Source organism: Lontra canadensis, unplaced genomic scaffold (assembly GCF_010015895.1).
Source record: "Lontra canadensis isolate GAN:19392208 unplaced genomic scaffold, GSC_riverotter_1.0 scaffold61, whole genome shotgun sequence".
NCBI classification, from domain to species: domain Eukaryota; kingdom Metazoa; phylum Chordata; class Mammalia; order Carnivora; family Mustelidae; genus Lontra; species Lontra canadensis.
In genome coordinates this window covers 5,146,272-5,159,948 of record NW_022631055.1, presented here as the reverse complement: position 1 = coordinate 5,159,948, position 13,677 = coordinate 5,146,272, and the positions used below count along the sequence as shown (strand labels likewise).

The 13,677-nt window shown below is 36.9% G+C and overlaps 2 protein-coding genes across 30 annotated transcripts in view; one reads left to right on the top strand and one right to left on the bottom strand.

Annotated features, from left to right (window-relative positions):
• The window catches only part of NRXN1 (neurexin 1), a 1,152,783-nt gene that overhangs the window by 958,743 nt on the left and 180,363 nt on the right, over nt 1-13,677 (bottom strand). The gene's annotated exons all lie outside the window — the stretch shown is intronic.
• Nucleotides 9,084-9,743, top strand: LOC116879519 (ubiquitin-conjugating enzyme E2 variant 1). The gene has a single exon (XM_032877833.1). The coding sequence runs from the start codon at nt 9,099-9,101 to the stop codon at nt 9,540-9,542; it is 444 nt and encodes a 147-aa protein (XP_032733724.1). The 5' UTR covers nt 9,084-9,098; the 3' UTR covers nt 9,543-9,743.

The following is a 13,677-nucleotide window of genomic DNA, read 5'->3' as shown; positions in this document are numbered from 1 at the left end:
ATGTTCTATTCTACATACTATGCTAATATATAAATAACTTCTATGCTCATTTAGCCACTTTAGCACATCCAAGAAAATGACATTATGAATGAGCTACATTACCTAGAGGAAAGAGACAGACTAAATGTGGGCTCCTACACAACTTAATATGCATCTAATGTGCAACTTAAGCGGTATCTTCCACACTAAGTGACAGGCAATTCATCTCCATACATCAGTATGTGTCAGGAATATGACACAGCTGTATTGTTGAAGGAATTTGAAATTTCCAGCCATAACTAGCTTTTCCTAACTCCATTTATTAACAAGCTACTTGCAGAAATCCAATTAATTGCCCCATTCATGCCTACGCTTGCCTGCATTTAATTAATTTTGTTTAAGCTTTTCCTATCCTTTATTGAAATCAATCCAAGCAAGAGGTCACTGTCTAAATGTGACAAAGTTACATATGTGTATGTATGTGCATATTTTGTATCACTAAAATCCCTCTATTTCTGTTATGTAAACAATCTACGTTAGTCACAGGACATTTACCTCAATTTAATATCTGTCATTTGGAGCACTTGTTTTCTGGCAAGACAAATGTCAACAGTTTTTGAAAACTAAGCATTGTTTATTGTTTAGCTAGCAGTTATAAAATAAGCACATCTAACACTTTTGTTACTTCCTAGAAAAGATAGTTTGTAATTCCTGTAACCCAAAGGGTTTCTGGAAAAATTGTCACAGTTTATTTCATAAGGTCTTCATATTCTTGGCCCTTCCCTACTCTTGTGTTGCAAAGCCATTTATTAACCCTAGAATGGCATTTAACCTAATGAAGTATAATTCATTTAGATGAATAACTTTTGGAAGAAACGAAGTCTTTAACATGTGGACATACTAAAGTCTTACTGACTAAAACTGGCTTACATTAACCAACAAACACAATTTTATGCAAAGAATTTCAATTTCACCACATAATACCAAATAGCTAACTTGGCTGAATTTCTTCATGGGTTTTTTAGCGCCCAAATGGACAAAGCCTCTCCTTAAAGAGGAGTCTACTCTCCTCTTGGCGAGTCTATTCCAAGAGTAGAGTCTACTGCCCTTCTTTTTTCTAGGTACCTCATCTGTGTCACCAGCAGAACTGCTTATCAGTTCACCTTTCACTAAATCATCACCTGCCGCTGGTGTTGCCAAATGGTTTTGTGTCACTATTCACAATCTTATTTAGAATATAGATACATGTTACTATATCTGGGAACAGTGAGGAGCTGAAAGAAAAAACATTCTAACAATTAATAAAGTTTGTCAACAATTCAGAAAAATGACGCTTAGGTAACTTCTTAAGGCATCTTCACAGAGTACAACTGTAAATAAATCACATGCTGTATAATATTAAAGATTCTCTGAATATAACTCCTTAAGTAAATTGTAGGATGCCAAATAAGCTAAAACCAAAAATTTATGGGGTCCCTAGTCAAAATCACATAGTAAAGAATACATGAAGCATGACATCAGGATGTCTGCTTTAATGGCTCAATACGTGTTTGCTTTGCCCCTGGAAATTAAACTGGTGCTAGTTTTTATAGCTTGGTCAAACTGTCTGTGAGCAATTACTTGGTAACCAACTGCTAATTAGAAAATTAAATTATGAAAATGAGGTTCTGGGATCAAGTCCCGCATTGGGCTCTCTACTCAGCGGGCAGCCTGCTTCCCCCTCTCTCTCTGCCTGCCTCTCTGCCTACTTGTGATATCTCTCTCTCTCTCTCTTTCTGTTAAATAAATAAATAAAATATTAAAAAAAAGAAAGAAAGAAAGAAGGAAAGAAAGAAAGAAAGAAAGAAAGAAAGAAAGAAAGAAAGAAAGAAACCCCCAAAGTGGAGGATCTCTAAATGTTCAAGTAATGACTCCCTATGGAACCCCTTCTAATATCACATTGTTTTTATAAAGCAAGACTGATTTCTTTATTATAAAGTTTCATGTCAGTAAATAGTACTTTCCTATCCCTGCTAGCAAAGCAGACTCTTTGGAGCTAGGACTGTGTAGTTCTTAAGATTATATAAGTAGTCTCTGTTATAAGAATTTTATGCTGATCTTGGCCCTTTGGCATTATTAGAGAGATATCCCATCATTTACATAAGTCTGAAAGTAGTAAAGGTGAAGTCTATGTGTACTCATTATCTTCAAAAGGAAAGAAGAGGGGAAAAAAAGAAAAGAATAGGAAAAAAAAGAAAGGAAGAAAAAGGAAAAAGAGAAAAAGAAAAAGAAACAAGTCAGAGAGAGCCAGAGGCTGAAAGCTCTGTGGAGGTTACCAACTGGCTTGGATATATCACTCATGCTGGGACCCTGAATCCAGGACCAGGAAATACCATCATTCAAACCCCTGTCTCTCTGGAAGGGGGATCACTAGGACTCTTCTTCCACAAGCTATTAACTTCATTAATTAAAACATGTTTTCCCCAAATAGAGGCTTATCAAAAATGTTCAAAATAACATAGAAATTGAAACCTTCACATAAGGCACATATTTATAATTCCTGCCTTTGATGTATAAGTCTAGTTCCCTTACCTCACAGAAGAAAACTGGACAATATATGGTAAAACGATTGAGGAAAAGGATGTACCAGTTTTAACCTAAAGATGGAGAGATTTTCCTCCTTCAGAAAGACTTCCTATGTTTTCCCCTATTCGTTTATTATGTCCCCTGTCATGGAATATGCCTATGGTGGAACTTCCCCACTCACCTTTTAATTTCATTTTATTGATAATGAGTAGAAGCCCACACAGTGGTAATTCCCACTAAGAACTGAAACTACCTATCCCTTACTCGGTTTACTGTTTATTAACATGACTTCGCTGTTACACTTTTCTCATTAGTATAATTTAACTAATCCAGGAGACTCAAGGCCCAACAAATAACTTGATTGTGAATCACGGAAAACTCCCAAAAGACTCACCCAGTTTTCAGTAACACATGGTTAATACCCTAAGACTCTTCTGCACCTCTTTCCTCCAAATCCTACAAGTGCTATTTTTACCCATTCTTAACTGTCCTTAACTGTTACACTATGATATTTAGCTATCTTCAGTTAAGCCCCTACACTGAAAGACACAGCTTAAATCCAACTTCTAATTCTGAATTTATTCTGACCTTGTCTTCAATCCTCCAAGACAGTGTCATAGCCCAGTCTAGGCAGTCCCTTACCAGAGTAAGCAATGCATTCAACTTTGTCTTATCAACAGATGATGTTGGTGATATTTGGAGAGAAGGCATTTAGAATGAACTGTTTCTTACACAAGACAGAAGAGTGCACAGATTCGTAAGAGAAAACTGTTCTACAAAAATATTAGAATTCCTCTAGAGGAGAATTTAATCTTTGATTTTAAATCCTGCATGTTTTTCTGGTTTCAAGAATAGTTGGTATGTCACTTTTAATACAAGAAAGAGGGTAAGCAAAGTACTCTGGGTTACAGGAAGCAGCATGGGTTGGAGACTGATATGAAAACTACCTACTAAACATATTCATTGTATAATATAGTTAACCATCCTTGACTAACCCCTCAATTAAAACAATTGCCTTTGAGATGAATAGGAGAGAGCCCTATAGTCTGGATAAATCCAGGAGATCATTTCAGATGTTATCCTTACTAAAGGGACCAAACTTACAAAAACCATCATAATAACTACCACTTACTGAATATTTACATTTTAATGAGTGTTTATTATGAGCCAGAGAATGAAAATATGTGATCACTCCTAATTTTCACATCAGTTTTCTATGGTAGATGCTATAGTCATCATTTTCCAAAGAAGAAAGTGATTCAGATAGATTAAGGAACCTTCCTTACTATTCAGTAAAAAAAAATCCTCCATCTCATTCACCTTCTCTTGATACAGTGGTTTGCTTTTCTCACGGCACTTTTCCTACTCCAGAATTATTTTGTCCATTTGATTGTTTACTTGTTAACTCTGTTTCCCAACAAAAATTATATCTCAGAAGATCAGGGACCTTTCCACTTATCTACCTCTATACAATTATTGCTTAGAATAGTCCCCAGGACATAGTAGATGCACCATAAATATTAAATGGCTACAATGGAGATTACAAAGGTTTGAGAGCTGAAATACAAATTTTTAAAAGGTCCTTACATAATTCTGACATGCACACCCTCTCCCTTTCATGATATGGCAGGTATAAATATCTACTCTGACAAAAACTAAAAAGAAAATAAAGGGTTTTATATATTTTCGAGGGAAAAAAGTAGAAAGTTCATACGAATGCTCACTTTGACTAACAAAAGTGACAATTCTTTAGCAATAATGAATTTGTTAGCTTACAATCAACTGTTAACAGCATATATCAATATTGCTGACTAGTTTTTAGAGATTACTGTTTCAGTGTTGTTTTTCACATTAAAATTTCTTTTCTGGCATCTAATAGTGGGTGACAAGCTCTGAGGGGTGTGATAGGTAGGAGTAGGAAAAGTCTGTAGAAATGACTAAATAAAAATTCCCATTGGTGGATGCCTGGGTGGCTCACTTGTTAAGGGTTTGCCTTTGGCTCAGGTCATGATCCCAGGGTCCTAGGATTGAGCCCCACATGGGGCTCCCTGCTCAGCAGGAAGCCTGCTTCTCCTCCTCCCACTCCCCCTGCTTGTGTTCCCTCTCTGGCTATCTCTCCTTCTGTCAAATAAATAAGTAAAATCTTTTTTAAAAATTGCCATTGGCTTAGTCCGTAATCCCATAGTTTTTTTTCCCCCTAGAATCACAGGTGACCTCGACACACAATCACTAGCCTGTTTTTTTTGTTTCATTTTTGCAAGCATCAGTAAAACATACGAAGTCTTATTGAATTCTCCACAACTGAAGCTATCACAGACTTGTCTTGAATCAGTATTCTCAAAATGTTAGGCATGAGGCCTGAAAAGAAGGAATGTTCTTCACTCAAATCAATTTGCTCAGTCAAATCAATCTACTACAGTAGCCAGTTAACAACTACTGGTCTGCAAGCAAGAAATTCTTTTTTTTTTTTTTTCTTGTTTTTAAGATGCGAATCCTATAGTATATTTAGCTCATGCTACTCTATTTATCTTAATATTCTTAAGAAATCTCTGTACCCTCTAAAAGACTCGTAAATTTTTAAAAATACACCGAGGCTAGATCTTACACCCTAAATGACACTGTAGTCAAAGAAATAGCGTCAAAAATTAAAAATTAAAAAAAAAAATTCACTGCAGTTGCGCTACTAAATTACCTTACGTTGTTTTTACTATGAAAGCAATTCAAAACAAAGCAACAATTCAAACAGAAAATATGATTTCATTTATGATTCCCCCATTTCAATTAATAAATCAGGAAACAGGTACTTAGAGAGAACGTGTAACCAATCAAGGTCGCACATAAGTAAGAAGAACTTGGATTGAGAGCCAGGTCTGACTTCCAGAATTAAGGCTCCAAGCTGTTGGGACTCTGCCATTCCTGACACTAGCATTCCCTGGGAAAGCCATTCCTCAAGGAGTCAGGGCTATCGCCTTGTGTGCACAAGTTTAAAAATGTTAATAACATATTTCAGAAGAACTGTCCCCTACTTTCCTGCCTTGGCTTGGCCAGCAAGAGTTTGGCTTGCTCTTCACCCACAGTTTTACAGGGGAATATGTTTGAAGGAAAGTTGATGGCTATTGAGCTCTCAAAAGAAGCCTGAAGAAAAACCCTGCGGGGGTTTCCTGTTAACATTCCAGAAAGGATTCACACATGAGGACTCTAGAGTCTTGAAGGACTTTTTTGTTTCCAATTTGTTTCAAATCTTCCCCTTAGATTCAAAAGTGATCGGGCAGAAACACATGATATAACAACTCTACCAAGCCTTATCTCTGCAGGCAGTAAAAGTGGCAGAGTCATCTGTGTCTCCCTGCACACGCCCCTGCACACTTGGCAAGAGTCCAAGGCTTAGAGCATGGACTGGCCACTGTAGGGAAGACAGAACAATTGGCACTTTGGGGCTTCCAGGAAGGGAGGAAAGGAGACTGACTGCTCAAGGTGATCTAAAACTGAGGAAGGGACTCGTCTTGTCAAAAGTAATTCCCAGCTGATTCCCAACATACAGCACTTACTGTGTCTTATCTGTCATCACTCATTGTGCTGCTCTGACAGAAATGTCCTCCTTTCTTTCCAGTTACTTCATAAGATTCTTCAAAGAGCATCTGAAATCTCTCTACCTCCAGAAAACTCTGCTGATCTCTGATTTCCAACACCTCTGAAATGCTAAAGTATATGTATCCTGAACTATGTAACAAAGAATATAATTTGACACTTGGCAAAGAAGGCCTTAACATTTCCCTCAGTGTTAAACTTTAGACAGGTTTCTTCCAGTCTAAAGGAACTCTCATGACCTCCCTTCTCCTAGAGCACTTACTTTAGAAAACTTGGAATTGTAAATTATTTCTCTGTCCCTTTGAAATGTAAATCTTCTTCTACATACCTGCTGGTTTTACAACCCAGGGACAACACTCTCAAGGACTTGGGAGACAATCCTTTGACATGTGATTGATCATCAAGAAAGATAGGGTCCCAAATACCAGTCATTGTCTGATGACAGAGCCTAATTTTACAACGTCCTGTAGTACTTTTCACTAGTTTGCCCCAGTTATCAGAACTCTCCTGCCTTTTGTTTCAGTGGACGGAATTTAACCCCTCTCTCCTAATGCAAGTCTTGACTCCCTATTACAAAGACCTTGAATAAAGTCCTCTTCACTTATTTAACCTCTGGTGCAATTTCTCTTGGACACACAGCCTTTCAAATTTAGCAGCTGTTTCCTGTGTGTTAATTTTCCTGAACCAGAATATAAGACAACCAAATTAGAATATATAACGAAATAATCTGGGCCTTTCTGGAAAGTTTTTTGGGTAAAATATTCCATCTCTTCCTCGACCATGTTCACTTTCCCAACACATCATCCCCATCCTCCTCATCTTCTACACACTCTATGTCTGAAATCTAAGTTTTGGAAAAGTACATATTGGGACCTCCCTGTCCTACTGCTTTTGACAAGGGATAAGAAGCAGTAGGGAAATACCAACCTCCTTGGTAGTCACATGCTGGATCACATGTGCCCATGGTTATTACCCACTGTAACAGTTCACTCTTTTTTCAGTCAGAGCGGGCTCAGAATTCTTTCAACCTTACATTCCACATGGCTAGTTCTGTTCAGTCTGGTTCCACACACAATATGAAACCTACTTGCCCTTCTTAGACAAAAAGAAGTCCTTTTTATCTAAAGAACAAATGATTCCCACTGTCTTTTGACAAGGTTCATCACCTCGGTGCTTAAAGGTTTATTATATGGTGAGTAAACTATTTCACATTCTTAAAAAATCAATATCGAAGAATAACTGTGTTCCCACCCCCCCCCACATATTTGAGTCGTGAAAATCACTGGCAGAGGGCATCTAAAATTAAACAGACCAAAAACATGCTCAAAAACAACAGATTTTGTTTTCTTGACAGAACTTTTCCAGTCAGTGTATCTTCCTGGGAAAATAAAGCCTTCTGATTGTGATTGCCTGAAAATTTTCCACTGCTTTTCTTCTAAAAGTGGGCATTGTTATTTTTGAGGGAATGGAGCTGGGGTAGAATGTTCTCCTTTCTAAGAGGATCACTCTTTCTTACTATGTTTCTATACCTTAGGGTTTAGAATGTAAAGGAAAGAAACAAGGGCTCACTCTAGCAGACTAACTTTATGAAACAGGGATCACCAGGAAGATGCTTTTCTAAGATAAATATATAAGAACTGAAGAACAGAGGGACATGAATCCACCACGTAGCCACTTAGTATCCATTGCTTTCTGCCTTAAAGAGATTAGATATCTATTGCTAAAAAGGGAGGGAGCTAAGATTGGTTTCACAGTTGATTCCTAGATGAATTAATTACTAAGATTAAAAAAAATGAGGTAAGGGTATCAGAGTCTGTCAAGAACTCTCAAAAAAAAAAAAAAATCCCCATCTCCACTCAGTCTTGTACATCGAGGTATATAAACTTGATACAGGGTGAGCGATATGATTTTCAGGGATCTGGAACTGAATATGGTTTATTAATTTAAAATAAAGATAACTACTGACAAGCGAAAGGTCTTTCAGATGGAACAGATAAAGCATAAAGGAGAGACCAACAGGAAAGATGGAAAGAGAACAGAAACACAGCTGCCCAGAGTTCTCATCTGCTTTCTATTGCCTCTTTCCAGGCCCTTATGAGAACCCTTAAATTCAATGAGATACAACTGTGTCTTATAATTTTTGCCAATGGTGCCTTAAATTATTTTCTTTAATTAAAAAGAAAAGATACACTATGATGCTCCTAATTCTGCCTTTGTTCTTATTGTCAGTAACAACAGAAAACATTTCAAAGGGCTTAAAGGTCTTTTCAACAACAACAAAAAAAAAACTAAAGGGGAAACTGCTAAGCTATGTTAGTGATGGTCTGAAAGTCAAGGAACCCAGGTGGAAGGGCAGATGGTAGTAGCCAGAAGGGGAGAGAATGGGCCAAGTTCTTGGAACCCATGGGATATAGAGATGGAAGGTGAATAAAATGTTGGCTAGGAGAGATAACTAGCCTCACAGGATTTGACCACGCAAATCCTCAAATGGTAGCTTTACAACATGACATTTGAAATAAATGGATTCTAGAATATTATACAAAAGGGGAACACCACAACCCCTTCTTTTCCCCACTCCAGACAAAGAAGGCAAGAGGAAGGCACCTGTAAACAAGAAAGGGAACAATCCTTTCATCTCTCTGGTCAACTGAACTTCTATTTTTAAAAGATTTATTTATTTGAGAGAAAGAGTGTAGGGTGTGAGTGGAGTGGGAAGGGTAGAGGCAAGGAAGAGAGAAATCCAAGCAGACTCTGCGCTGAGCTCTGAGCATGGAGCCCAAAACAGGGTTTATCTCATGACCCTAAGATCATGACCTGAGCCTAAAGCAAGAGTCAGACATCTAATCGACTGTGCCACCCAGGTGCCCTTCTAGCCAACTGAACTTCGAAGAGCCTTTGATATGTTTCTCGTTTCATTTTATTTTGTTTTACATAAGAATAGAAAATTAGAGCGACAGCGACGCAAGATGGCAGCCACCACGGGCTCGGGAGTAAAAGTCCCTCGCAATTTTCGACTGTTGGAAGAACTGGAAGAAGGCCAGAAAGGAGTAGGAGATGGCACAGTTAGCTGGGGTCTAGAAGATGACGAAGACATGACACTTACAAGATGGACAGGGATGATAATTGGGCCTCCAAGAACAATTTATGAAAACCGAATATACAGCCTTAAAATAGAATGTGGACCTAAATACCCAGAAGCACCCCCCTTTGTAAGATTTGTAACAAAAATTAATATGAATGGAGTTAATAGTTCTAATGGAGTGGTGGACCCAAGAGCCATATCAGTGCTAGCAAAATGGCAGAATTCATATAGCATCAAAGTTGTCCTGCAAGAGCTCCGGCGCCTAATGATGTCTAAAGAAAACATGAAACTCCCTCAGCCGCCTGAAGGACAGTGTTACAGCAATTAATCAAAAAGAAAAACCACAGGCCCTCCCCACTCCCCCATTCGATTTAAGCAGTCATTTTCCACAGTAGTACATTTTCTAGATACGTCTTGTAGACCTCAAAGTACTGGAAAGGAAGCTCCCATTCAAAGGCAATTTATCTTAAGATACTGTAAACGATACTAATTTTTTGTCCATTTGAAATATATAAGTTGTGCTATAAAAAAAAAAAAGAATAGAAAATTAAAGTGTAATTTTTTTTTTAATGATTGAAATAAAAGTTTGCCTATTTGCTCCGATCTCAGCAGAGATTTCTGCCACTGCCTTGATTGTAAAAAGACTTAGGTTCTGATCCAAGACTTTTAGCAACTTAACTTCTTTGCAAAAACTTTGTTTTTGCATAGGGTGAAGAATGGTTATATTTGTCTTTCACACAATTTCAGAGTTGGAAAAAAACCATAGAGGTTATCAAATCTAATTTCTCATTCATATATGCATACTACTGTATCAATATTTGCTTAAATTCTTATTTAAATAAATTCACTTTTGGAGGGGAATAAATTCACTTTTTACCTCTGCACAGCATTTTTAAAGAAAATTAATACCATTGGCATGAATAAAAACTGGTAGCATAAATCACAAATAGGAAATATTAATTTAAGATACTCCTCTGCATACCATCTAAAATCAACCAGTATATGCATTATTCCTTATCTTAGCAACATATCATCCTTTTGTCTTGCCATCCACAAGAGTATCAGAAAGGATTTTTCAAAATGCTGTGATAACAAGCAAGTATCTGTTATTCCCAAAGCAGTTCTCCCAGAAAAGAAATCTCAATTATTCGGGTTTGGTTTGGTCTTAGAAAGACCACCTGGATCCGCTATTAGTGTTCACCTACTGAAAACAACCCGGAACCATAAAGATGCTATGACACTTGTAAGCGGATTGGTTCTTTGTAGAAGAAATGTGTTGTAACGATCTCTTTCTCTATTGTCTTAGGACTGTCTGCATGTGTTGACTAGTTGCACAAAGGAACTTTTAGACATTCTATATGCTCACATTTCTTCAACCACATACTGAACAAAGCAATTTCACAGGAGGATATCAGTGAAGATTTTAAAATGGAAATCTGCATGAAAACACTGCAATCACATGCTATCATTGCTTGAAGAGAAAGAATCCTGCACATCCAGGTTCTCCGAAGGCTCATTCTATGATTATTTGCAGTGGAACAGGTCACTTACATTTCTCTGTAGCAGAGTCACAAGTTTCATTTAGTCTATGTGTTTCACTTCTGAACCTGCAAAGCAGACTTACAGGGGAGATGGCATTGAAAATTACATGTGAGATGCCTTTTTGTAGTAACCTATCTTTATTCATATCTTAGCTTTGTGCAAGAAACAGGGCCAGAAAAAAATAGAGCTAGAAGCCCCATCATACATTCATACGATTAGAACTCTGGGCTTAAGGAAGAAATCTCTTTTATACTTATGATAAACTCGGGTGTTTAATTTTCCCGCAACCAAGCATATCCCTTACTGGATAAATTGCTCAAAGGGGTTCTCTGTACAACTTGTTATCCATAAACACAGGCACCCTAATCTGTATTTGTCACTGTTATTTTCTTTAATATGTAAGTCAATTATAGCAAGCTTTAAATAGCATAGCATAATGAGAAAATCTTCTCATAATTGAAGAAAAAAGACTATAGGACTTCCTGCCAACATAAAATGTTAATTTTGTAAACACTTTATGGACTTTTTCTAATTTCTATGTTTCAGTCAGACTGTAAGTTTTCACAAAATAATGTTTTTAATGAAATTTCCCCATTGAGCGCAATTTTCTTACTTTAAGTGATGACTACATTTTGAATGTGAAACGTTTGTAAAATTCTCCTTGGTGAAAGACAAGATTGAAATCACTTCCATTTTCAGGAAATTGTGTGATCAGCATGGCAGATATAGCAATAGATATTTCCCTTCCTTTTAAACTTAGAGACCCAGAAGCTTATTATTTGAATAGCTATAAAAATTGTCACTTCATCTCACAATTCAATATTGCCGTTTAATACAGAATTATGTTAGACTTCAAGAAAGAAGAAAATGGATGGGGAAGAAAAAAACACATGTACACACACACATACACTTTTTTTTTTTCCTACCAGAAGTTAAAAATTTCATTTCACTTAACTGACTAAAAATGTAGAGCATAACCTCTCTTCTATGTTAACCCATCTTCGTGTAAGATCTGTTCTAGTATGCAAGTATATCCAAATGCTAAAATCCACAGAACAGTGCAAGGAAAAAGAAATAAGAAAACCCAATGGAAACCTACCATTGGAAGCAGCGTGTTTATTCTTGTTTTGCACTGCAGTAGAGCACATCCAGTGGAGGACATTCTGAATAGCAATTGCCTAACTTTAAGCTATATTGTCTTACATATTTTAAACCACACTTCGTTTGAAAGAACAGACTGGTTATTTCCAAGAAGTGTCACTGAAAACTTATTACAGTTTGAGGAAAATGAAATTTGGTGCTTGGCAGAATAGCCAAAGGCCTTTTGCTTTTCTGACTACTATTCAGATCTTACTAGGCCCAATTTGACAGTCATTCTTCCTGACAACTTAAACAGGTTTCTGTAAGTGGTGTGATACCTTCAGTTTTCTTCCACTTGGGATTCTGCTCTACAGCTAATGCAAGCACAAGTGACTTGAAAATATAATATTTTTACAACTATCGAAGTATTCGTTATTTGGTTTTCCAACTACTATGCTCCATGGGTGACATATAGGAGTAGAAGAAAGAGCAACAGACCAGGACAAGTTTTTTTGTGGGGTATTTTTGTTTGTTCAGGTCTTTTTGCTTGCTTGTTTGTTTGTTTTGTATTTTTTCTGATTTGGCAAGCAATGGGAAACTATTTAAAAGATAGAATATAATAGTGTGGGGGGGTTTGGGCCAGAAAACCTGTGTTTTGAAAAGACTCCTCAAATTATTCTATTATTATATATTATTATTATTATATTCTTTAACCAATTGAGCCACCCAGGCGCCCCTATTATTATTACATATTCTTATATATATTCTTCTTACATACTATTATTATTCTTATAAGAATATAAGCCAATATTCTTATATTGGCTGCCAGGTTCCAATTTGAATGATGTACTCTATTTGAACACCTTGGAGTAGCAACTAAATTAGCAGAAAACCTACAGTGCATGACGGGGAAGAGGTGTGTGTACGTAGAAGATATTCTTACTCCAAAGTTTCGTACCTTTCACATATTCTATGTTACGTGTACTTTCTATCTTAAATATCAGTTCAGCAGAAGAAAGGAAGACTGGCTATTTACTTGAACTGCATATAGAGTGCTACAGAAACATTTTCATAAGAATTTACTCTCTTAATATCCCTATTGATACATACAGTCCGCTGCTCACTTGCTTGGCCTGTGAACTTGATGATTCCAAGTGCTAATTTGAAAAACAAAACAACAACAAAAACAAACAAAACCATTGTGTACAATGAGCAACAGGGCATGAGTAGTCATTTTTCCACCTAGTAGGAAGCAAGTCTCTAAGAACACATTTCGTTAGGGGCATAATTATGCAGAGGACAGCTGGTTGTTCTCAGTTTTCCCTGAGGACAAAATGAAAGATAATAAGCTTCAACCATTCAGGTAACGCTTACATTGCTGGGAAGTCATCTTTCAAACTACCGGGGAAAACAGTCTGATGACAAAGTGCTTAGCCAAGTGTCATAGCTTGACAAATATCTGTAATACTTAATTACTTTTGTGTTTTAATTCATTCACTTTTTCTTCTAAGGATGTTAGCATTCTTTGGTCTTTCAGAGTCATGATATACAAATTATATTCCACTTCAATATCACATTCCTGTGGTATGACTAGTTTAGATATTAGAGAGGTCTTGTGTCATGAATAATCCTCAAAGAACTAGTACTGGCCATTCTCACAAAAACTGTCAGTCACATCCAGTGCACCAGACAAACCGGGGACAAGTGCCCTTTTATATTGTTATCAAGGGCCAGTCTTCTACAATTACTTTGAAGTCAGGCTGGCAAAATTTTGCACCTGTCTAAATGTTAACACTGAATTTCATGGTACTGCTTTCTGTTTTCATTGTATATACATGGAA